General features: G+C 37.6%; 1 protein-coding gene across 5 annotated transcripts in view; it reads right to left on the bottom strand.

Annotated features, from left to right (window-relative positions):
- The window catches only part of nckap5 (NCK associated protein 5), an 856,064-nt gene that overhangs the window by 410,458 nt on the left and 419,152 nt on the right, over positions 1–26,454 (bottom strand). For all 5 annotated transcript variants that reach the window (XM_062975038.1, XM_062975005.1, XM_062974931.1 and 2 more), the window contains one exon: positions 21,113–21,246. In XM_062975038.1, the coding sequence (XP_062831108.1) occupies positions 21,113–21,246 (134 nt within the window). The remainder of the gene's footprint in view (positions 1–21,112; positions 21,247–26,454) is intronic.

The following is a 26,454-nucleotide window of genomic DNA, read 5'->3' on the forward strand; positions in this document are numbered from 1 at the left end:
ACTCTCTCAGGCTTGGATAATTACTTTGGTTGTTGCCTTGTGAGTATTAGAAAATCTCTCACTTCATTTAAATATCCTCTACATTACTCACTGGTTTACAATTACATTTCTGTTCAGTCATCTTGAATCTAGACTAAATACACCCAGCTGACTTATTATTTTTCCCTAAATTGTATACATACTGTTATGATCTAATGTCTCTCAAATCTATAAAGTAAGAGGGAATTGTACTGTATTTTGTTTCATAATGTTATCTGATGAGTAAAGAGAACCAAACTAGCCAATAGGTGAAGATTTAATAGAAAAATTATTCAAGATTTGCCCCGGTGCATGCTTTATGGTCAGTTTAAGATAGAAGAGGAGTTGCATATCTTGGAACTGAATGCAGACAATGAGAAATTTACCACAACTAAGAAAGCGTAACAAAAATCTGGTTTTGTTATCCGCTGAGAACTTCAAAAATAAGGGGAATATCAAGTTGTTTGCATATTTTGTTTGCAAATGAATTATTTGAAAATCACCCGCAATGGAGCTCAAGAGACAGCAAAAGTAACAGTGCTGGCATGTATTTGGGGCCCTTCCACACAGCCATATAATTCAGAATATGAAGGCAGAAAATTCCACAATAAATGCTTTGAACTAGGTTATCTGAGTCCACATTGCCATATATTACAGTTTAAAGCAGATAATGTGGATTATATTCAACTGTGTGGAAGGAGCTTTAGTCTCGCTAATCTTCAGATGTAATCTTCAAATCTTGGGAGGTAAGAATTACAACTACATATCCACATACACATTACTGAAAAACCTGGATGTTCCGATGTGCCTTTGAATAACGGTTTAGCTCCCGATTAGATCTGCCCAGCCCTAATTTATTGTTTTTGGGTTTTCCAGAAGAGTCCCTTTGGGGAGATGGGAGGGATGTAAGAATAAAGTTATTATTATTATTATTATTATTATTATTATTATTATTATTTACACAACGACGTTGTATGACACAGCAAACAAGATAGACATGCTGGATTTTGTTTCACAAAACCACAAGTCGAACACTTCCCAAGTGTCTAGGACTGTGTGATGTATTTTCAGATGATGCGTGCAGATCCCAGCAGGGTGGCCTTTTGCAGTTGGCAGATTGTAATTTTGTCAATGTCTATTGTTTCCAAATGCCGGCTGAGATCTTTTGGCACGGCACCCAGTGTGCCCATCACCACCGGGACCACCTGCACTGGTTTCTGCCAGAGTCTTTGAAGTTCAATCTTGAGGTCCTGATAGCGGCTGAGTTTTTCCTCTTGTTTTTCGTCAATGCGACTGTCACCTGGGATGGCAACATCAATTATCCAAACCTTGTTCTTTTCCACAACTGTGATGTCTGGTGTGTTGTGTTCCAGAACTTTGTCAGTCTGGATTCGGAAGTCCCACAGTATCTTTGCATGTTCATTTTCCACGATCTTTGCTGGTTTGTGATCCCACCAGTTCTTTGCTGCTGGCAGGTGGTACTTGAGGCATAGGTTCCAATGGATCATTTGGGCCACACAGTTGTGCCTCTGTTTGTAGTCTGTCTGTGCAATTTTCTTACAGCAGCTGAGGATATGATCAATGGTTTCGTCAGCTTCCTTGCACAGTCTGCATTTTGGGTCATCAGCTGATTTTTCGATCTTGGCCTTAATTGCATTTGTTCTGATGGCTTGCTCCTGGGCTGCAAGGATCAGGCCTTCTGTCTCCTTCTTCAGGGTCCCATTCGTGAGTCAGAGCCAGGTCTTCTCCTTATCAGCTTTTCCTTCAATTTTGTCAAGGAACTTTCCATGCAGTGTTTTGTTGTGCCAGCTGTCAGCTCTAGTTTGTAGTGCAGTTTTCTTGTACTGTTTTTTTGTCTGTTGTGTTTTGAGGAGTTTCTGATTTTTGACTTCAATCAAAGCAGGTTCTTCACTTTGCTTTACATATTCTGCCAGGGCATGTTCTTCTTCTCTGACTGCTTGTTTTACTTGTAAGAGTCCTCTGCCCCCTGATCTTCTAGGCAGATAGAGCCGGTCAACATCACTGCGAGGGTGCAGTGAATGATGAATGGTCATGAGTTTTCTTGTTTTTCTGTCCAAATTGTCCAGTTCCGCCTGTGTCCAATTTATAATGCCAGCAGTATATCTTATGACAGGTATGGCCCAGGTGTTTATGGCCTTGATGGTGTTGCCTCCATTGAGCTTGCTTTTGAGAATTTTTCCGACCCTTTGTGTGTATTCTTTGCTTACCACAGTTTTCACATGTTCATGCTTGATATTGTCCAGCTGTAATATGCCCAGATATTTATAGGCCTCTGGCTGGTGACACTTTATTGTTTGGCCTTTGGGCATATTTATGCCCTCACTTTCAATGATTTTTCCCTTCTTCAATGCCACTGTCGAACATTTGTCCAAACCAAACTCCATGTTGATATCAGTGCTATATTATTATTATTATTATTATTATTATTATTATTATTATTATTATTATTATTATTATTATATTTCAATGCACAACTAGCAAATGGTCAGATTGGTGGATTATACAGAGCAATGACAAACAACATGTGACTGTAAAATAATAACAGCCCTATGGTTTTCCACATCTTTTTTGGACTTCCAACTCCAACTAACATAGCCAATGGCAAAATAGAAGGGAAACTGAAATCCAACAGTTGGAAACAATGCATTGTTCTTCAGCCAAACCCCATCCCACCACATAATATACAAGAAGCAATGTGTTCCTATCTTTCATATGTAACTATGGAGTTGGATGCCATGGCATCTTCCTCCAGTGTATTTTTCAGGATCACTATGCACCAGCACATTAAGTAGGCAAAATGATGCTGTTCTGCTTCTAAAACACTTCTTACCACTTTTAGAAAAGAAATTTCATTCTTGTTCAATTGTCTAGTCCAATACATTGATTTGGCTTGCATAAGCCTGTAAGCAAGCTGTTGTAAAAGCACTTTTATAACTCATTATGACTTAATTACAATAGCTGTTGCTTCTGCCAGTTGTGGTTGTTGTTCACACTCCACTGGCACTAGGGAACTGTTTGCAGAACATTCAGCCACTATCAAAATAGCACCTCTTGTTTCGGTTTTTTTTTTTTAATCTCCTGTCCAGACCAATGAAAACTGTGCATAAATGCATCTGATTCTGTACAAACTTCCTGATATACGTATTAAAAGAAATTAACATTTAGTGAAATAAAAATCCATGACTGATGTCTTATCTTGTAAGATGGTTTCCCCAAGACTAGTGGCCTGATCCCTTGCTACTGCATATATTAGTCTGAGAACTATAGATATTGACATATTGGAGAGCACTTTGAGGTTTGAGGGAGGATAATGGAGTGGAAAGGGGTGGGCAGAGTGCAGTTAGTGGGCTGCATATGGTCCCAAGATCCCTCTAGGACAGTGGTTCTCAACCTCCCTAATGCCACAAACCTTAATACAGTTCCTCATGTTGTGGTGACCCCAAACCATTAAATAATTTCCATTGCTACTACAATCAAAGAGCCCCTTGAACCTCACCAATGATAGAATTGGACCAAACTTCCCACACAGAACCCCTATGATGAACAGAAAATACTGGAAGGGTTTGGTGGGTATTGACCTTGAGTTTTGGAGTTGTAGTTCACCTACATCCAGAGAGCACTGTGGACTCAAACAATGATGGATCTGGATCAAATTTAGCATGCATACTCAATATGCCCATAAGTGAACACTAATGGAGTTTGGGGAAAATAGACTTTGACATTTGGGAATAGTAGCTGCTAGGATTTATAGTTTACCTACAATCAAAAAGCCCCTTGAACCCCACCAGATTGGGCTTTTGATGGGAGGATTCACAGTCTGTTTTCAAAAAGGAAGAGAAGGACAGGCAAAGAGATATTCAGCCTTTTCTGCCAAAGGGGTTCTTAAGACCTTCAGAAATATGTGTTTTCTGATGGTCTTTGGCGACCCCTATGACAACACCTTGCGACACACACACACCCCGCAGGGCCCCGACCCCAGGTTGAGAAACACTCTCTAGGAGCCTGCAGGCTCCTGGATGATCTTCATTCTATTGGACGTAGAAGTTGACTGTTTTTTTTTTTCTCATTCCTATGGACTTCTGAGAGCTGTGTTTTGTTTCTCTTGGGATAGGCCACAGGGAATCACAAATCCCCACCACCACCACCAAAGCCTCCTCTAAAATGAGACTAGAATTAAACTTCTGGATCTCTCTTATAAACAAGAATACCTGTTGTTGTTACTATTATTATCAGTTTCACAGTCCACCACGTATCACTGACTGGAGTTTTGGACTACCAATGAGTCTAATTTTACTCAAATATCTAAGAATTAGTAAAACATTGCTTAAAAATGTGGCATGCTCCAAGCCACATTATTTGGTGATATCTCATTGTTTCTTAGATTATTATGATGGATTGGTATTTCCAAATTTAGTGCAACGCACAATGGGTCCTCAGAGTCCTTGAACGTTTTGATGTTATCTTCCCCACATGCAAAGGAATCATTATGTATTTAAATTTGTACTCCATTCTATTCTATAGTCTATAGACAAAAAGAAATGTGTTAACACATTTAAGAACAGAAAGCTCCTATAAAACAGATGTAATCTTCCACAGGTTATCACTTAACTTCCCTTGATATGTCACTCTTATGCCTTCTCCAAGGAAAGGGTAGTGGTTTACATCTGAAGGCAGCTATATAGCACATCATGACTTTGTTAAGATTAAAGAGATGACAAGCATAAGCAGGTGCTCCTTACTGGCTTTACATTTAATTGGTTTGCAAGTCATATTCCAACATTGTGAATTGAACCCAGAACACAACAGGAGGCCAGTATAGATAACAGACCACTATATAATAGGCTTGATCGATCCACGAAAAATTTGATTCTAAACTCGTTTCAAAACTAGAGGGGGGCAGCTTTTCGTTTCTGATGGTATTTCCGAATTTGGCCCCCCAAAAAATTCGAAATTAACGAAAATTTGTTATTTTCTAAATTAATTCGTTAATGGCGGACGCGCATGCGCAATTCCCAAAAACAGCACAGAGGGAGAGGACTTTGCAGGACTCTCCCACCCTCATTTTTTGAGTGATCTTCTTCCAACTTGGTACAGTGGTAGAACACATTTAATACTGATAGCTCACCAAAATTTGGAACGTTTCCCTTATCCTCTGATTTTTGGCGAATTTTCATAGCTTTTATAATAAACCATTTTTTAATAATTGCAGAAATCTGTTCCTGGTTTGAAAGTCTTATTTCCTGTTAAATTGGGTTGTCTTTACTGTGAAAGTCATTGTTCTACTTCAGAAACTTTGTTTTTGTGGCTGAAACTTTGTTAAATTGGTGTGTGTGTGATATATACTGTGTATATAGTCCCTGCATAATGTGTGTGTGTGTGTATATAGGTAAAGGTAAAGGTATCCCTTGACGTTAAGTTCAGTCATGTCTGACTCTGGGGGTTGGTGCTCATCTCCATTTCTAAGCCCAAGAGCCAGTGTTGTCCATAGACACCTCCAAGGTCATGTGGCCGGCATGACTACATGGAGTGCCATTACCTTCCCGCCAGAGCGGTACCTATTGATCTACTCACATTGGCATGTTTTCAAGCTGCTAGGTTGGCAGAAGCTGGAGCTACCAGCGGGCACTCACTCTGCTCCCGGGATTTGAACCTGGGACCTTTCGGTCTGCAAGTTCAGCAGCTCAGTGCTTTAACACACTTCGCCATCGGGGCTCATGTATATATAATATACATACACATACACACAATGTGGAGAATATGTGGAAAGGTAGATAGATAGATAAGTTGGGAGCCACAGCGAAGGCACCTTCCTGGGAGCAAGGTCTAATAATAATAATAATAATAATAATAATAATAATAATAATAATAATAAATCCCTTACAATATCCAAGATGGCTCACTGCTACAGAATCTCGGGAGGTTTAGTTTGATATGGTACCATTATTGGCAGAGAAAGCTAAGCTGTAGGAGTTGAAATCCAATCATTTATCCTCCCTATAGAATCAATTTTATATGCATTTTTAGCTACAGAAAAGCTAAAATCAGGACAGTAAAAGAACAACACCCAGAAAATGGGAATTCCAGACAGGAAACAATCAGGGCCAGCTAATACCTCCCAACAAAGGATTCCCCCAGGTAGGAAGCAGCCAGGCTTTGAAGCTGCAAGGCTATTCAATGCTAATCAAGGTGACCAATTGCAACATTCACACTTGCCTCCCACAGACAAGAGTTCTTTCTCCCACCCTGGACCTTCCACAGATATATAAACCCCACTTGCCTAGCTTCGCACAGACGTCAAAACCTCACCGCCGGGCCCCTCTCTGTCTCTCTCGGTCTCTTGCTGAGGGGCAAAAGGAAAGGGCCTGAATGGTGGGAGTTTGGGTGATTTGCAAAAGCTTTTTTTTCCTAACGAAAAAAACGACGACGTAACGAAAAACGGCCTCTCGCGATTCGAAACCGCGATATCCAGACGTGTGGACAACCAATGCTTCAAAATTGCTTCAAAACAAACGAAAATAACGAATTAATAACGGTTAACGGGGAAAACGAATTATTTGAGCAAGCCTACTATATAATACCCATGCAAGCCCATTTATAAATCTGGAAAGTAAATCTATTGTACAGTAAAAAGGTAAAGGTTTCCCCTGACGTTAAGTCCAGTCATGTCTGACTATGGGGGTTGGTGCTCATCTCCATTTCTAAGCCGAAGAGCTGCCGTTGTCCATAGACATCTCCAAAGTCATGTGGCCGGCATGACTGCTGTACCGTACACTGGAGTAAATGTTGACTCTTTCTTCTCAAACAAAAGTAAATTCTACCTCCTATGGAATTTACTTAAATGACAGGGAGAACAAGAATTCTGCCATTAAATATGGTTCTTGCTAATTGTGCTACTTGTTTTTAGTAGTTTGCATCAAACCAAATAAAAATCCAAACCAACTCCAGCTAGACAAGAGAAATCTGACAAGAACACAGACCCATGGTGTTATGCCTTCAGGCGCCTGCCATGTAGCTATTTCATAAGCTGTTAGAAAAGCTAGAGAAATGTAAGATTGCCCAATGAGAGCATGTGGGTCCATACAAGTTCCTGAATAATGTTGAACTGATTTAGCCATACTCACAAAATGTATTTATTTATTTATTTTCTAAGTTCACTATCCAATGAAAGAACAACATTAAATAAGCTTGGCATGACTTGTATACAAACTTCTTGAGTGAATTCTTTTTCATTTTTTCTCCTAAAAATATGGCTTCCATAGTTTTTGCCAAAAATATGCCACAGATGTATGACTGCTATCCTGACATCTTTTCCAAACTCCTGTAATACAGATATCATGTCCCAGGATTGATTCCAGTCCCTAGGATCCTAACCCAGACCTCTCAAGTTCTCCAGATCCTCATCCTCTTTCTCCTATTATAGGATGTTTTCCCAGCCTTTACATGTTTTCTCCCATTTAAAAAAGCTGAAAAACATTTCTTCTAGCTTAGCTTCTGCTTACAAACTTGATTTTTGCATCCTACTCCCTTTGCCTTGATTTACTACTAGAATCTAGCTACCAACAGTATCCTTCATACTCATTCAGCCTGTTACTCATCCTGTTACAGCCAATACATTGTGGGTTATGAATTGATTCATTGTGGGTCATTATTGTCCTTGTCATCTTTCTGGATGTCACTCACCCTTCTTGCAACAAACCATTTTTGTTGGAGATTCTGTTCCATTAGTGTAGACAGTTATTCTGAAACACTTTTATTTCAAATTCTAATCCATTTATTTTCTTTTGGGAAGTGTGTGAATCATAGGAACTAGAGAAAGGTGAGACAGAGGGAGTGGGAAATACTCATTTAATGAAATGCTCATTTAATGCAAGGATTGGTCCATACTGTTCAGCCAGGAGAACACATTCTGCTGCTGGTACAAAGATGTTGCCTCAATAAACTCCTTGGCTTTAAGAGGCTTTGTCATTTGTTTTATCTGGAAAGAGGAAGCTATGCAGAGGTTTAGCCTGAATAGAACAGAATTCCAATCTAGTTGCAGGTATCATGCCAAAATTCTTTATTGACGGAGACTGAGTAGTGGTTGGATGCACTATTCATTGCCATGGTACTCCTTGAGTACCACTCAATTAACCTAATTCAGCCACATTGCATCCCTACTGACTGACTATGCGAGAGGCCTGAAAAAATAGCAGCAACAACAAATCCCACCATCTGAGCACAATCTATTATTTTGTTAACACATAGCAAACAAACCACTACACCGCCAAATCTATAACTGTCCTTGAACATTTTCCCAAATACCCCCATTACATTCTGGAATGCAGTTTTCATTTGCTCCTCATAAAGTCCTCTCACCCAACACTTTGTACATGAGTTTCTCTGCTCATTAAGCCATAAGTGTATTGTTTTCTTTTGTTTCTTTTCACTATCTTATGTCCGTAAACATTATTTTCTGTGTTTTAGATGTTGACATCTAACCACCTTTAAAAAAAACCATTACATTTATCCATGTTATGTTTCTCCTACAATTCATCTGGTTTTAAGGTCACAAAAATCCCCTGAAGCAGCGAGATTCAGTGAAGTCCCTATATTGCATTTTGAATTGTTCATGTATCACAACAACCTTACAAAAATAGCCAAGTTATAATCTCGAGATACTAAAGCCATTACTGTGCAGGATTGAACAAGAATATGTCTGAAAATATTATCGCCACAAAGTACAGATCTATATCACTTGTAATTAAGACTGGAAACTTGATTTTACAATTGATTACTCCAGTCTTGTATCCCAATAGCAGTTCACTTTTCTATCAACTAACGGATGGCGAATAAAACTAATAAAAATGTAAAATTAATAATAAACTGTTCCAGTGCTGGAACGAAAGATTGTTTTCCCCAACATATATGACTGAAAGTAAAAGAAATGTAGAATCCACTCCATTATCATTCTAGAATCATAGAGTTGGAAGAGACCTCACGGGCCATCCAGTCCAACCCCATTCTGCCAAGAAGTAGGAAAATTGGATTCAATGCACCCCTGACAGATGGCCATCCAGCCTCTGCTTAAAAGCCTCCAAAGGAGGAGCCTCCACCACATTCCGGGGCAGAGAGTTCTATCGGTCTACCAATCAATGGGGGTGCCACATTTGGAATACATTGTACAAAATTATAGTCACCACCTGTAAAAGGATATTATTAAGTTGGGAAAGCTACAGAAAGGAGCATCCAAACTTATGAAGACTCTGGAGCAATTATCCTATGAAGAATTGTTATACTGTTAGGAGACTTTTAATTTAGAAATCAGATAACTGTAGAGGTTCGTGATATCAGAGGACCAAGACCTATTGGAAGTCCCCAGTTTTAAGACCTTGCATCTAACAACAACTAGACGCAGAGCCTTTTCAGCAGTGGCACCATCTCTCTGGAACACTCTGCCACCTGACGTTCGTGCCTTACGGGACTTATCAGCCTTCTGCAGGGCATGTAAGACACAACTGTTTTGGCAGGCTTTTGAGTTCTGTTATTGATGTTTTTAAAAGGTGCTTTTAGGATGTTTTTAAGATGTTTTTAAACTGTTCTTGTAAGCCGCCCTGAGCCCTAGGGGAGTGGCGGCATATAAGTTTGAATAATTAATAAATAAATAAATAAATACACAAATAAAATTATGTATGAGATGGAGAAGGCATAGGACAACATTTATAACTGCTAACAGGATTGCACTTAGGGAGGGATTGTATGCTGTATATCAGGTGAGAAGTTGAGACAAGAGCCATAGACATTCACTGTCCTTCTAGATTTATTGGTATTCAGCACTCCTGATTCTCTTGCTCTGTCATTGTAAACAATTCAGAGCTGTACTTTTAATATTTAATAAATGTACTTTTGTAACTGTACCTTAACAGTACAATAACATTATGATGTATGTGATATAATTACACCAATTCCTAGTATGGAAACATTTGTCATCTATACTGTATATACAATTCTTGTAAGTTGATTATGATAGCTTCTGACATATTCAAGTTAAAACCATATTCCATTAATGAATGCTTTAACTCCAGATGTGAAACTGGTATCGTACAGAAGCAAGGCTGTGGGTACAATTCTTAGAGTGAGTCAGCAATTTAAATGAGCTTGAAGAGTCTAGAGAATTTCCTCTTACCAGAGGAAACCAATACGGGACAACACTTAATGAATACAAAACGTATCTGGAAACCTACAGGAAATACTCTGTGTTGTGCCTACCTTCATGACTAACGTACTAATCATTTGGCAAAAAGCATTCTTCTAAATGAGCTTATCACAAGTAGAAATAGTTCAGTAAGAATATATAATAAATAAAATTACAGAGTAATTCCCTTTTCTCATAACTTAACTGAATAGTACTGTTCATTTTATGCTTCTATCAGACTGCCTTCCACACCTTTTCCCCCTCCTCTTTTCCCCTTCTTTAACAATTTCTCATTAGGGAGAGCAACTACAAGACACTATCAGGAAGACTATCTGTTTTCCCTTTCGGTACATGAGTCAGCCATTATTTTCATATAGTATAATGACCCAGAAAGGGATAACATCTCCCTTGAGAACTTCTTAAATGTTTTTAAATTCCACGGAGGAACTAAACGTACAGTTGTCCCCAGCAGCTAGCAATGTGTAAAGGAAAATAAATAAATAAATAAATAAAGGATGGCTTCAAATAATCTTGAAACAACTTCTTTTTAAAAAGACATTTGTTCGCTTACAGTTTTAATGTAGTTTAATCACAACAATAATTGTGACATTTTCCCCATTAAACAGCCACCTGGAAATGTGGCAGAGAGACCTGATTGAGGAAATATGCAGACCTAGGAAAGGATAAAAACATAAGATATTCTTCCACAAAACAGCTTGCTTGAGTTGAGCAGCAGCTTTTGAGGTTTACAGAGAATATTTATCTACATCACAGGTTCTCAAACTTTATCAGCCACAGAACCCTTTTTGAAGCAAAAGTTTCTCAAGGAGCCCCAATAAATGTTTATATATTATATATTATATTACATATAATGTATATATATTAGACATGGGCAGACTTTTGGACACAGTGGCTGCACTGTGATTTGAAATTTGACAGACGGGCGGGGCCAGTGGCAAATGGGTGGAGAAAGTTTGTGTAAATTGAAAAAAAATGAAAAAATCAAATGCACACTGCAGATATCTCATTTGTAGTGCAAACAAAGAAAACAAAACAAAAAAAGAACCGTACAATATTCAAAATGAAGAACAATGTTAACCAACATAAACAGTATTTCAGTGCAAGACTCCAAGGGCCACTCAGTCCAACCCCCTTCTGTCATGCAGGAAAAGCACAAAGTACCCCCAACAGATGACCACCTAATTCAACAGCAAAAGCAATAAAAGGTGTATTGCACTGAAAGAGATTGCAATATAAGTTGAAGTTTGCACCAACCTTAAACTAGTAGTTGGTCCAGTTTTTCTCAGCATATTCTGCGTATATATACATATTTCTTTATACACTGAGACAGTTGCAAGACTTTGTGTGACATAAAGAACATTCATTCATGACACTGAGCCAATAAAGAATTATAGTTAGTCAAAAGGTATAAGAAAACAAAGAGAAAATCAGAGACCAACCAACCAAATTATTCCATTTTTTGCCCAGGGCAAACACAGGCAACCCATTTCCTCTTTCAAGAAGCTTTAAGAGCAAAGGAAGGATTTCAGAAAATTAGCAAAACAGATTATTTACAAGATATATCTACGCAAAAACAGCATTTGTTATTATTTCATCTTTATTTGTCTAAGAGCCTATTCTTGGCATTTATGAAATACAGTAGAGTCTCACTTATCTAACATAAGTGGGCTGGCAGAACGTTGGATAAGCGAATATGTTGGAAAATAAGGAGAGATTAAGAAAAAGCCTATTAAACTTCAAAATAGGTTATGATTTTACAAATTAAGCACCAAAGCATCAAGTTATACAACAAATATAACAGAAAAAGTAGTTCATTACACATTAATACTATGTAGTAACTACTGTATGTACAAATTTAGCACCAAAATATCACAATGCATTGAAACATTGACTACAAAAATGTGTTGGATAATCCAGAACGTTGGATAAGTGAGTGTTGAATAAGTGAGAGTCTACTGTACTGTACATTTCTTATTCTATGCCTTTTGGTCTTCCGATGTCTCATTATTTTTTGTTGCATATGATTACTATGCAGCTGTTAGACCAGCCTTCCCTATTGTGGTCCTTCCAGATGTGTTGGGCTGATAAACATATCAGCCTCAGCTGACATAGTTATGATTAGAAATCATGGCAGTTATAGTTCAAAAAAGTAAGGTTGAGAAATATTGTCTTTGACTGGAGTTTTGGCTCAAACAGAACAAGTTCACCCTGTAGAAAAAATGAGCAGATAAATATTTGATTTTTCTAAACACTAATCTATGCACTCTTTTAAAGAAACCCCACCTCACAACCTCTGAGGATGCCTGCCATAGATGTGGGCGAAATGTCAGGAGAGAATACTTCTGGAACATGGCCGTACAGCCCAGAAAACAAACAAAAACCCAGCACTAGGGCTGTTTCGAGTTACTCTGGGCAAAACCTTTTGAATTTCATTTCCATTCATAGAGGGAGGTTGAGCCAGCAGCACAAAGATAACCACAGTTTTATGTGTTTGAGCAAGGTGAATAGTGTGCCAGATCCTGATATTATCGCAGAAACTTGGAACCTGACATGTTCTGAAGACAATCCTATTGAGTCAGAAACCAGACTGTCAATGTTATTGAATATACGAGGTCTACAAGCCCATCTAAATCCTTTTCATCATCATTGTACTTTGTAATTATACTTAACAACTAAGGCACAGAAATCAATGTGTTTATTCCCAAGAAAACAAGGATTCCTGGATTAGTAGCTTCTCAGCTGTCATATTCCTCTGAGGTTCTGCATAACGGTGGGCAAAATCCAGGATGGATAAAACTGTTAACTTTAAAAGAAGAAAAAACTGAAATAATTTAAACTTGATTTTCTATTTTTATCATAAATAAAATAGTAAGGTGTAAATCCAACCATTAGTCCGAATTAGAATAGACAAATCTATGAATAGAAACATATTTTATTTCATGTGAAAAGCATTGCATAAATTAGTATAAAACTGATAAAAATAGAAGGAGCACAAGCCGCTAAAAATCATTTGACCAAAAACGGGCAACAGCATTGTCTGCAGCCTCAAACAATTCTTCCTCTGTACGTGAGACAGGACCTTGCAGACAAGCATAAGGATGCGGAGTTGTCTGTTCACAAGGTGAAGAATTCTTTTAGGTAGTGTCATTTTGCCAGGTTGTCTTTTGATCTGCCCACTCCACTTCTGAGTCTGTTCAGGGACTTCTAAGTGGCCCATTCTTGGTTTGCCCCTGGAGGAAGACCCTCGTGGGGGGCCATCTAATTGGGATTTCTTGGTTTAGCTGCCCAGAGGGATACTCTTGCTGTTGCTGGGGGACCATTAAGAGGAGTGGTAGTTCTCATGAAGCTTTTCCTTGATTTGAGACTACTGGGAGGAGGCTGATAGCCATGCAGTGGAAACATGACAAGCTGCTATTACATACATTGCATTGGCTCAATGGGTCTGCTCCAGACTAGGAAATAGGAAATAAAGCCTAAATTACTCTTGTGTTTAAAAATAACAATTAAAACTAAACATCATCATAAACACATTAGCTAACATACACCAACATTATTATAAAATTAATGAATGGCTCTGATTTGTTAACACACATTAAGGGATCAAAAATCAAATACAGGCACTCATATGTATTTTTTGCAGACTAGCGTTTTAAACACTGAGCAATAACTACCAGTTTGTGCTTTAGTTGCTATGCTTTTCACTTGCTTTTTTGCAACAGATTAAAGTTGCATGATATAGAACCATGTGTTTGGCTCTCTGCCAAGCAATGCAGAGGAATAATAGACCCAGTATGGGAAAAAAGAATGGAATACCATACTTTGCTAGGGAAAAAGTCATTGTTACCATCTTCACATAGCTGTCAACATTTATAGTGAATGGTAAAAGAACATATTGTATAAACACGCTGATTAAAAACAAGTGAAGTATAATTGAAACATATTTAAATTAGCAACTTAAACTAGGGATTCCCTTGATCCAAGAACGTGGAAAATATAGATCTGGTTAACTCACGGGACTTTTGCAATTATTTTCCTTAACTATTTGCCCTAACTCACTAAATTCTTCAATTCATACTGAAATTAAAAATACACAGGGGGTGCTTGACATTCATTGGGTTTGGTTCCAGGACACCCTCATCGATATCAATCTCTATGGATCCTCAAATCCCATCATCTAGTACAGTAAAATGATGTCCCTTATATTAAATGGCAAAAAAGGTTTGCTGTAGATGATGAAATCTGTGGATACAGAATCCATGGATACTAGGACTTCAAGAATTCATTAAAGTATATTCCACTCTGTCTCTCAGAATCAGAAAAAAAAGAAGATTCTAATACCACCTCAGGAAAAGCAGGACTAGAACTGAAGGAAATGCTTTAAATGACTCCTTTGTAAGAGGGAGACAGAGATGGGACTATATGGAGTCCAGAGCAGAATAATCAAGAATTAAAACAAGTCAGTCAGAATAAGGGTACCATGGGAGGACATGGCTTTTTTAAGTAACTTCTACTTATTACATGTTGAATAGATTTCTGTTTTCTCTTCTTGCATAATATGAAATATGGCTTATAATATTATTAATTCCTATCTTCATTTTGAGATGGACTCTGAAGAAATGTTGAAGCATTAATTCTAGTACACTAGGGGAGGTGCAGGATGTGGCAGAAAATTGACCCCTGTCCTGGATTAGCTGAAACCAAACTCCTCAATTAGCACTTGGTACAAGCTCTTGGAGATGTTTTCTTCAAATCCCTTCCACATACTCTTCACTCTTGACTTGTCCCTCTTTCATTTTCTACCTCTCCTATTCTGTGTTTTGTCCACTCCCCTTTAGTGATACAATTAAGATAAGATGGGTGCAGAGAATAATCAGTTTGTTAGATAACTGGTTATTTAAATTAAAAATGCCACAGATTGACTTTCAGATCCCTATCTTCTGAATGAAGCATGTGTTCAATCACTGCTTTTTGCAGACCACAATTCTTGATCAGGAGAATGAAGGCAGAAAAGATGTAAGTGATTCAGTTGTACAGAATAAATATTTTACATATACGCAGAAGCACTTAAAACATTTCTGATTAAGAATTTTCCACCTCTGATAAATTGACCGATCTCTGTAGCTATCCACTAAACTGCTATACCTGTGGTGGACTATATCATCTGCCTGAAATGTTCCTTTCCTCATTAACTTTTTGGCAAGAAAATATATGAAAAGTAAACATTGTGGTCATGTTGATGGGATTGGAAACAAAAGAGAAGTGCATGTAACTGACAAGCTTAACTGAGCAAACTGTATAAGGAGATTCAGTGCTTTAACAAATTATTTCCCAGGCTACAAACTGCTACAAAAGGCTCCACCATCCACAGGCAACAATCATGTCTTGAGTTTGTACACTATGTGGGGAAAAATCTTGGAAGAAGGTCTTTCTCTCCATCCCCTGCCCTCCACGTTGAAGAAGCCACATTTCAGGAAGATAGTGACAAGGTGGGATATGTAAAAGGCCTGAAACCATGGAGAAGCTTAGGGAGCTGGATATGTTTACTCTGGAGGAGGGAGGGTTATGAGGAGACATGATACCCATGTTCAAATATTTGAAAGGATGTCATATTGAGGTGAGAGCAAACTTGCATTCTGCTACTCCAAAGACCAGGACACAAAACAATGGATTCAAGCTACAGGAAAAGAGGATCCATCTAAATATCAGGAAGAGCCTCTTGAGAGTAGGACCTTCTTTGAGAGTGAAACATACTGCTTCAAGTATGCTGTTGTCCCTTTCTCTGGAAATTTTCAAACAGTTACTGGATGATCATCTGTCAGAATGGATTTGATTGTGTACTCCTGCATGGCAGTGGGTTGGATTAGATGTCCCATAGTGTCAACAGTGTCAGCCTCCATAACATTGTCTGAAATTCCCAAGTATGACCAAAGGCAAATACTTCAACTGTTTAACATGAGAGGTGTAGGTAGGGAAGGTTATATAACTAGTACTTTCTACCTATGTAATGTCTGAACAGGGTGATATCCTAAAAGCATATCCTAAAGATTGTTTTGAGCATAGATCCTAGGAGAATATTGAATGAAGAGGTTCTGATTTCTGCATCTTCAGTATAATTAATTGTTTTTATACTAAGAATGCTACATATATAATACTTTTATTCAACACACTATCTATCAGTGTTGTAGCATGTGCAATTAGTTCAGGCATCATTTTACCCTGTTACTGCCTTTTATAGTTCTGCCACACACAGAGGCTTTGGGCGGGGGGAGAGATTAACTCACGATACTTCATGTGATCTTATAAAAGATGAATGGCAAAACAATGCAAACTAATACTTAATCACTAATAATTTTTGAATGGTTTCTCTATTCGTAATGCTAGACAGACAGGATGTCATCAGAGCCACTAAGCCCCAGGGTAGGTCAACATTACAAAGGGAAGAATGTGAAGAGTTTATGTTTGCACCTGAAGCTGACACAAGCTGTCACATTACATACAGTGTTACAAGATACACAGAAGCTAAGTTCGCACCTGTTGGAAATGTCAGGTGTAACCTTGTTTAATATTTAGCGTGAGCTAGGGAAAGCTGGAGCACAATGAAATTGGAATTACAGCACCTATGTATCATTTGTCAGGCTTCCTGACAATCCATGAATAAATTCATACAATTTCACTCAGTGTGCATTGTTAGACTCAAGTTATGAAGCAATGCACACTTACTGAGCTCTGCTGCACAGAGTACAGTATGCCCTAGGATTTTCTTCCATGTAAAAAATGCATAGAGACACTGCAATGCTCGAAACCTACACACATTAACTTGGAAGTAAGCCCCATTGGAAAAAAAAATCAGATCATTCTTCCAAGTGAGCAGGCATCGGCTCAGGCCACCTGCCTCTTCCTGCAGCACTAAAAGCAGCTGCAGATGTTTATCAGGAAGACCATCTTCATGGAAATGTTTTTGGGAAGTTTGAAGTACCAGTAAGAAAGGTTTTAGTGGCTGTTTGTAGATGGACTATTATGCAATAATGCATTGTACTGCTTCCCATGGTCTAACATAGTAACTGAAATAATAAAAAAGCCACAATAACATTTGATCATTAATCCGGATCTTATGCAGTGTGTGTGTGTTTAAGAATAGCTACACACAATATGGCTGCACAGAAAATGAGAGATGTCATCAGTGTTAATCCTCTGTTACAACATTACATTCTTATTAGAATTGCAACATATATTACCCAATGCTTTTTTAAACCAAACTTGCCTGGCATTGATGTCGATATTTTTATTGACAGCATTGCCAGACAAGAGGATTGAAATAATATTCAAAGCAAAAATAAAGATTTGGTCACAAAAGACAGCTGTGTAACAATTCAAATGATAGCATTTAGGAAGAAATTTCCTGAAACAACTTACAGAGGGACAGAAGGGAAGTTTGAAATGTTTAATGCAACAATAATGAGTAATAATTGAAATCTTCTTCCATAAAGAAGTGAAGAATAAAATGAGAAATTGGGAGGGAATAACATAGCCTTATGAGCATTCTGAGACTGCAATTTCCAGTTGCTATACCCGATCAGGAGCCCTCGGTGATACATTGGGTTAAACCGCTGAGCTACTGAACATGCTGACCGAAAGGTCGCAGGTTCGAATCCAGGGAGTGGGGTGAGCTCCTGCTATTAGTCCCAGCTTCTGCCAACCTAGCAGTTCAAAAACATGCAAATGTGAGTAGATCGATAGGTACCGCTGCGGTGGGAAGGTAACAGCACTCCATGCAGTCATGCCAGCCACATAACCTTGGAGGCATCTATGGACAGCACCAGCTCTTTGGATTTGAAATGGAGATGAGCACCACCACCCAGAGTCAGACACGACTAGACTTAATGTCAGGGGAAAACCTTTACCTATAACTGATCCATGCTGAAGGATGCTAGATACTGAAATCCAATTATGCTTCCAAGCCCTTTGAATGAATCCAACTGGAGTAGATTTACTGTATCCATGGAATTTATGTGTTGACTTACTGAGCTTTCATTGATCTAATGGCTCTAACCTTAAACTGTGGGTGAGTACTGTGTGTACATTAGTTAAATCTAATTAAATTAGCTCTCAAAATGTGTTTCCTTTACTTCTGTGTCTGGGCAACATACATTTTTGTAATAGCAATACAGTGTAGTAGACATAGGCATTACACATTGCTTAACTCTGTACAACGCTATGAACATATGCAATTTTGAGCTGATGATTAAAATATGTATGTGGTGAGTAACAATGTTAACAGTAATGAAAAGAATATCATATAAAAACTGCAAAAAAAATTTGTAAGCTGAGAAAATGTGACAGCCAAACTTTTTTCCTTCTGAGTAATCAAACACTTATGTCATACTTTTGCCACTATTCCATTTTCAGTCTTGTAGATTACAAATGCTTTGCAAACAAGGAATTGAAATGGATTGAAATCTCAGGCAGAAATACTGCTGAGCTAGTAAGTAGGTGAAGTGTCAATCAAAATGCAGAGGCAAAAATAAGCTTTTCACTCAAGAGCCACATATGTATTCAAGAGGACCTATGCATTCAAACTGACAGTTTATATGCTAACATCTTCCTTCAATATATGATATAAACAGACAGCTTTGTGCCCTTCCTAACTAAAGAAAAAGGTCAATTGACACATTTCCTTATGTTTTCATGCTTCATTGGCCTGTTTTGGGCAATCATATCCTGGTTTAATATAGTATCTTTCACAAGCTTCATGCACCCACATGATGCGCATTGCTACTGACTCTTACTTCTTTCTCATAAGTGGAAAATAAGTTAGGAATTTGTAGTTAATTATAATTTTCCATGCATCTGATGCAGGAAACTATGATTTATGGCTTCCAAAACCAAAAATGATATGAAGCAATTCTTTAAGTTTGAGTTCCATATCTTAGCTAATTTTAAAGCCAGTAGTGATAGTTTCCTAATGAAACGTAATGGGAATTTAAGGTTAACTCTGGTTGTCGGTTTGCTCACTTTCTTATTCGCATGTAGAAATACAGAGAGGTCTTAGTGCTGGCTCACAAAAACATTTCAACCCATGATATGACAGCTCAAATGCAGTTGCTGTTATAGAGATGAACTGACTTCTACATTAATCACCACAAGGAAAGGAATATATTGTACAGGTCTCTCTTTTTATCATAACATACTTCATGCAATAAAAGCACACAGGATTGTGAGAGTATGTGCTGCTGGTTTAACTTCCTCCTTTGGAAGTTGGTTGGAAATGCGGGGTACAGTATCATCTCATTTATGTTTATTTTGCTAAAATATAAATACCCCAAAGCAAATTCAAGCTATTAAGAATAGTTTCAATGTCAACTATTGTATCAAAAGAAAAACAAGACTAAAAACGTAACTGAAAAACATTTCATACTGAAAACAGCAGAACAATTAAATTTGCATTTATTTTAAAATAATTATAGCAATAATTTTCAAGAAAAAAATACTGTATATAATCTAATTTAATATATAGGACACATCTTATAAGATAGTAGTCACAGTCACGTGGTTCCATCACATTCTCCCACTCAGGTCCATCTTTCTTCACATGAAATGTCAATGTTTTCATCCAGGAGCAGGTTCCTTACAAGCTTTTCTACAAACTGAGATCATGTTTCTGTATGGTGAATGAGATCTACAATTGTGGAACACCGTTCTGACTATAGAGGTTATGCCTCCACTGTAGGGAGAACAATGGGGAAAGTGACAGCGAGGTGACACTGGCTCAACAAAGAAACTGAGTAGTATTTCAAGAAATAATCAATCTGCTAATACTTTCCTATATATTTTACAGAACATCCCTAGTTTCTGAATTTAAGACTGAACAAAAATACATTTTTGTGTCTGCATTTCACAAATGAGAAGGACTCGTACAGCAGCTTTAAAGCATCCATATTTTCTCACCATTGGTCCTATAAATCTTAGAAGGACAAAAAGAGTAACAAGTGTTCAATGTTATCCAAGCATGTGAGGATTATGGTGTCATATTGGAGGCACAATAAATGAGGGTACCTGGAAAATCACCAGAGAAATTAGGGTAACTAGAAACGGTAATCACTAGTGGATTGTAAGGCAACATTTATTTCTCAAGGTGAGGGTAGTAGACTGACGTATATTATAATCAATGAAACAGATCTGCGGAAAATAGTGTATATATAGTGTAAGAAGGTCCCGCGGGTTGAATATCCCTTATTCAAAATACTTGGGACCAGAATTATTTTGGATTTCATATTGCTTCAGATTTTGGAATAACTGTATATAACTGTATATATGTAGCTACAGAGATATCTTGGCGATGCGACCCATGTCTAAATATGAAATCCATTTATGTTTCAGATACACCTTATATACATATCCAGAAGATAACTTTTATAGAATATGTTAATACTTTTGTGCATGAAGCAACATTTATATATATTGAACCATCAGAAAGCAAATATGTGTCTCTCCCAGCTATCCATGTGGACAATTTTGAAGTATTTCAGAATTCCAGATAAATGATGACCTATCTGTTTTAATTTATACTGGATTCATTTATAGATTAAAAAGTATGTTTAGTCATACTGAATCCCCCTTTTTTTCGGCCTTTTCCATACAGCAAACAATTTAGCTATAAGTGGGCATCCCATTAAGAGTGTTTTACAAATCCATACTACTAGACTTTTGTGAAAGGACAAAATTGAGGCAATACTTCCAGCCATACCACCTAGTTAGATGACTTGAAGACAAATGTGATCTTGTTTAATGGCCTTATTTTCAAATGAATGATCACTGAAATGCAACTGTAGTGTTTTTATATGCACATACGCATTCATATCACTGTAAACAATTATGGCCTACCTTGAAAACTGCTGCTGCAATCCACGCATTTGAACTCTGTTGTGCTCAGATTCCAGTGTTACCTCTCGTAATTTTTTTTCGCTTTCAAGCCTCAAACGTCGCTCTTCCTCCAACTCATGTATCAGCTTCTCACGCTTAAAAAGAAAAGAACAGGACAAAACTCACCAATGTTTGAAAGCAAATATAGATATTGCTTAAGACTTTCAAAATGATGCTGATCCTTTTTCTCTTAGAAAAAGAAGAGTAAACTGTTCATAATAAATAAGCGATTGCATCACAGTGTTGCTTTCATTTTCATTTCTTTTCGTTTTAACCTTTTCCACCATTGTTAGAGACAGAGAGAGACAGAGATAAAGAGATTCTCTAAGGAGATAAAACAAAGGAGGGGGAAAACCAGATTTGGTTCTTCTTATAATTTCAAATAGCCCTCTATCAAAGGACTTTGATAACTTCTGACTGTTTTTAGTTCTTCTTTTGATACCTGAGCAAACAAATGACTATGCTCCCAGTATGCCATTCCAGGTAAAACTGCATCCCTTTCACACTCCAGCACTGGAAAAACGACAGCTTGCTATGATCTGATCTTAAACTTGCCTCTGTTGCTGCGCTTTGGGAGGCAGAAGCTGACTTACGCAGAGCAAGACTATTGGTTCGCATAGGCTGCCTCTGTCAGTTCTGACTGGCAGGAAAGCTCTCCACAGTTTCAAGTAGGATGCTCTCCTGGAGACCCCTCATCAAACCTAGTGGACTTTCATCCAAAAACTAACCTGGCATGACAACTTCTGAAATCAGAAAAGATTTGACATTTTGAGGGTATATAACTGTTAAACAACAGTTTGAGAACATTACCAGAACTGGATGATGGTATTGCCTTCATGTTCCCGTCTAGTCAGCCACTAAGGACAAGGAATACTGGGCTAGGGAATTCATTAGCAACACTCTTCTTAGTTCTCATAATCACATTTCGTTTGGTCCTGGCACCAAGTACAGTAGAGTCTCGCTTATCCAACGTAAAGGGGCCGACAGAATGTTGGATAAGCGAATATGTTGGATAAAAAGGAGAGATTAAGGAAAAGCCTATTAAACATCAAATTAGGTTATGATTTTACAAATTAAGCACCAAAACATCATGTTATACAACAAAATTGACAGAAAAAGTAGTTCAATACACAGTAATGCTATGTAGTAATTACTGTATTTATTAATTTAGCACCAAAATATCACGATGTATTGAAAACATTGACTACAAAAATGTGTTGGATAATCCAGAACATTGGATAAGCGAGTGTTGGATAAGTGAGACTCTACTGTAATTTTTTGTTTTTAAAACTTTTTAAAATTGAGACAACTGAAAACCATTTGAAACAAGCCTAATGCAGGCAAGCTAATAAATAATACTAATAAAGTCAGAACTCCTTCCCTCTTCCATGAGATTTAGAACATACACCTATGTTTATCTAGCTAAGGTTCATTTGCTATGCCATTGTATGATCTCTGAAGTTTTTTGAAAGAGAAAACCCTATAATCTACACAGGAATATTGGGAAACTGAGCATTACATCTACTGTAACCATCAGTAAGTTTAGACATGTAAGGATGGGTTTATGTTTTTGCGCATTGTTTCTAGATTCTATTGTTGCTGATATGAGGTTATTTTTAGTAACTCAATATGCACATTAAGAATGTATAAAAGAGAAAGAGAGGTATACTGTCCACCTCTACTGTTTTTATTCACTGCTTTCCCCAATTTTCTACTCCACTTAATAATATAGAATCTTATGCTTGACTTTTTAATGGAATGGGTACCAAGGGATGTGCCCTTAATTTCCATTTATCACAACACTTGAGACATAAAATGACCATAGGTTATTAGGTGTGTTGTTTTAAAAACAACAGAAAAAGAACCATTTGATCTGTAGCTCGCTAAGGATGTTGATATATATGTCTAATAGTGCTGGCTAAGTTTTATGACATAACCTACAACGATGTATTATGGAATTATGTATACAATTTCATTACAAAATAACAAAGCTGCCTTGGTATTAAGCCATTATCCCCATGGCTCTTCTGGTTATAAATCTTATAGGAAAATAAATGTATAGTAGCACTAAGGAAGAGACCTAAAATATGAGCAATACAAAGTAGAAAAAGGAAACGTAGAGGCAATGATAAATAAGCAGACGAAACACAGGAAGGTTGCAAGGGATTAAATGAAGTATCTATATACTTGCAGTAAAATGTAGGGGAATTTTGCAGTGTGTCTCACTGGCCACACATAAATGCTTGGAAGTAGGAATCTTTAAAATAAAAAATACATTTCTATGAAAGAAATTTAGTACTCTAATTAAATTAGCCAATTAAAATGTACTTTAACTACTCCATAACACAATTCTGTAAGAAGCTGAAAACAATACTTTACATATAGAAATATGCAACATAGCCATACTGTGATAATCCTGCAAAATCTATTGTCTTTCTTCCAAATTCGGAAGATAGCCAACCTCTGTTAGGGTTAAGGATGATTCATTTGCAACCTAGTAGTAACGCCTGGAAGTGGGAGCTCTTGAACTCTTCCATGTCTATCAGTTCCCCTTCCCAAGGTACACTTACCCACACCATGGCTAAAGCCATTCAATCTTTTAAGGAATTCTCAAAGCTGAGTTGTCATGAACATACCTTAAAAATACAATTACAAAACAGCTTAGCTTAGATGTTCCTTTCTTTTTTGCCATGAGAGGTGGACTATAACACTTAGATTTTGTCTCTGGTTACATCTGAATGCACACTGGCTGCTATTTTGCAGTCATTTAACTTACACGATGGTATCTGTATATATTTAAAATAAATTACATGCTTTTCTGTTTTATGTGCACACTGCAACACTTTACAAACTCATGCACAGTACTTCGGCGAGGAGAGAAATTGGTAAGGTATAATATTTAACACCCCCTCGTGAACAAGAAGCTAAATGGGATGTGGTTAAAGATGAAATAGCACAATAGATTTTACAGTGAAGCCCCGAAAGAAAGAATAGGGATTGCTAGTTTGCATATTTATATTCTAGTGCCCATAGGCCTAGCTGGGTTACTTTTCCAAAACTATGAGAATATTGTGAATGGTGAACAAAGTTAAAACTTGACAAAAGCTTTATTGTGTCATTTAATCAAGAATGGAACATGAATTAAATTAAATTAAATCTCCTGCCACCTTGTGACTAAACTGTATAGTAGAATTGTATATACAGTGTTCCCTCCCTAATTTGTGGTTCGCTTTTCGCTCCCTCACTGCTTTGCGGGTTTTTTCTGAGAGGTGCACATGCGCAAAAGGTGCCAGTTTCCCTTTTGCGCATGAGTCCTCCCTCTAGTCGGAGTCCTGCCGGGCACTCTGGATGCCGACAAGAGGGAGGCGCATGCACAAAAGGGAAACTGGTAGGCGCCGGAGAGGAAGAAGCGCAGGAAGAAGGTTTGCAAAGGGGAGAAAGGCTACCTAACTACTAATATAATGTGTAAATATTGAAATAAATATAGTGCCCCTACTTCGCGGAATTTCACTTATTGCACGTGGTCCTGGAACGTAACCCCCGTGACAAGTGAGGGAACACTATACTCATATGTAGTATGTAGATTCATACTGAGTTACCAAAAATGGGCAGTAAATTAACTTCCCAATTCTAGAATAATTGCTGGACCACTAGGTGCTTTATCCGCATGAGGCCAAATGCTATAAAGTGGATGAATATTAGTGCAAAATTATCAGAGAAGTACTCTGAGCACTCAAATTAGTACTCAGAAAATTATACTTTGTTGTTCTTTATTCTTATCTGACTTTATGGATGCAAACAAAGATTTAAACAATACATCTTCAATTGTAATATTATTGATTTTGATACATTTAATTATTATTGAAAGTTGGAAAAACCTGTGGGAACAAAATATAACAACCTGGATCATTCAATACTGTATATAGCAACAATAGCAAACCTGAAAAGTGAAATATGAGTTTTGAAAGGTTTAAAATCAGGTAGTAAATTAAGTGAAAATTGGTTTCCTTTTATTTACTTTATCAGCAAACATGGCTTGAGTTTGTGTCTCACCACAAAAGCTTTTGGAAAGTTGTAGCTTGTCATTTAAGTCTATTACAGAATTTCTCTTCTAGTTTTAATGGTTTATATTGGTGCTATGTATATACTCAATGTTTGACTGTTTTAGAATGCCCATATAAATACAAGTAATACACTGATACAGTAATACTTAATGTTGTAATTTCTTGGTAGGAATGTATTTAAGAAACCTAAACTGTGTAATGACTAAATGTTAAAATTGTTAGTCTGCATGTTACATTAAAATGTTTGGAGAGAAACATCCCAAAATAAAATGGAAACCACTGGTTTTACATCAAGATCAAATCATTCTCACAGTTCCTGTTCCCTCTAATCCACAAAAAAGGGACCTAGGCATCTTGAAGCTTTGCACAGATTTATGCGCTTTCTTAGTTGATCCAATAAAGGTACTGCTGCCGTATCACTGTTGGGAGTTTGTGGCTTTCCCTCTGTTCTGAAACAGGAATGAGACTCGGGCCCCTTCTACACTGCTTTATAATCCAGGTTATCAAAGCAGATTATCCACGTTATCTGCTTTGAACTGGATTATATGAGTCTACACTGCCATATAATCCAGTTCAAAGCAGCCAATCTGGATTTTTTATGGCAGTGTAGACCGGAATTCACTAGGGACTTGATGATAAAAAGAGTGACAGGCATCACTGATGTAAAAGCAGCTCAATTTACAATGAATGGATGCAATAAGTGTTTTGGAGTAGCCAGAAAGTTTCAAAGGTGTATCAGGTGTGCCAGGCTGAGATAAAGTAAGCACTTTGGTTAGAAAAGCATACTTTTATACTCCTTGGTAGGTCTGCAAACCTCTCCTGGTAGCCTGCAATCCCTGCATTTAATGATGGAAACACACATTTTCTAAGAGGCACAGGTCTGTTGGGGACTGTGGTTGACGGATAGAAGCTCTTGCGTGTGCCAATGAACCCAGAGTCACCCTGCAGAATGATTCGCCACTCAGCTTTGCAGAACAAATAACACAGGAACTTTTACTAAGTCCAAGAGATCAACAGAACAATGGTATTTACAATAGTTTGCTTACAGAAATCTCTGATTGCTTACAGAAATCAGCAGTCATAAGCAGTCCTTTCTTAGTCCATAAATCTGCTTCAGTGAAAATCAGCAGCAAACAAGGCCTCAGAAATAATCAGGCCTTTCTGAGTACAGAGCCATCTTTTTTCTAGCCAGTACTCAGTAGGCTCATACAGACACACAGAGAGAAACCTGTTCAAACC

Source organism: Anolis carolinensis, chromosome 1, assembly GCF_035594765.1.
Source record: "Anolis carolinensis isolate JA03-04 chromosome 1, rAnoCar3.1.pri, whole genome shotgun sequence".
Taxonomy (NCBI): Eukaryota; Metazoa; Chordata; class Lepidosauria; order Squamata; family Dactyloidae; genus Anolis; species Anolis carolinensis.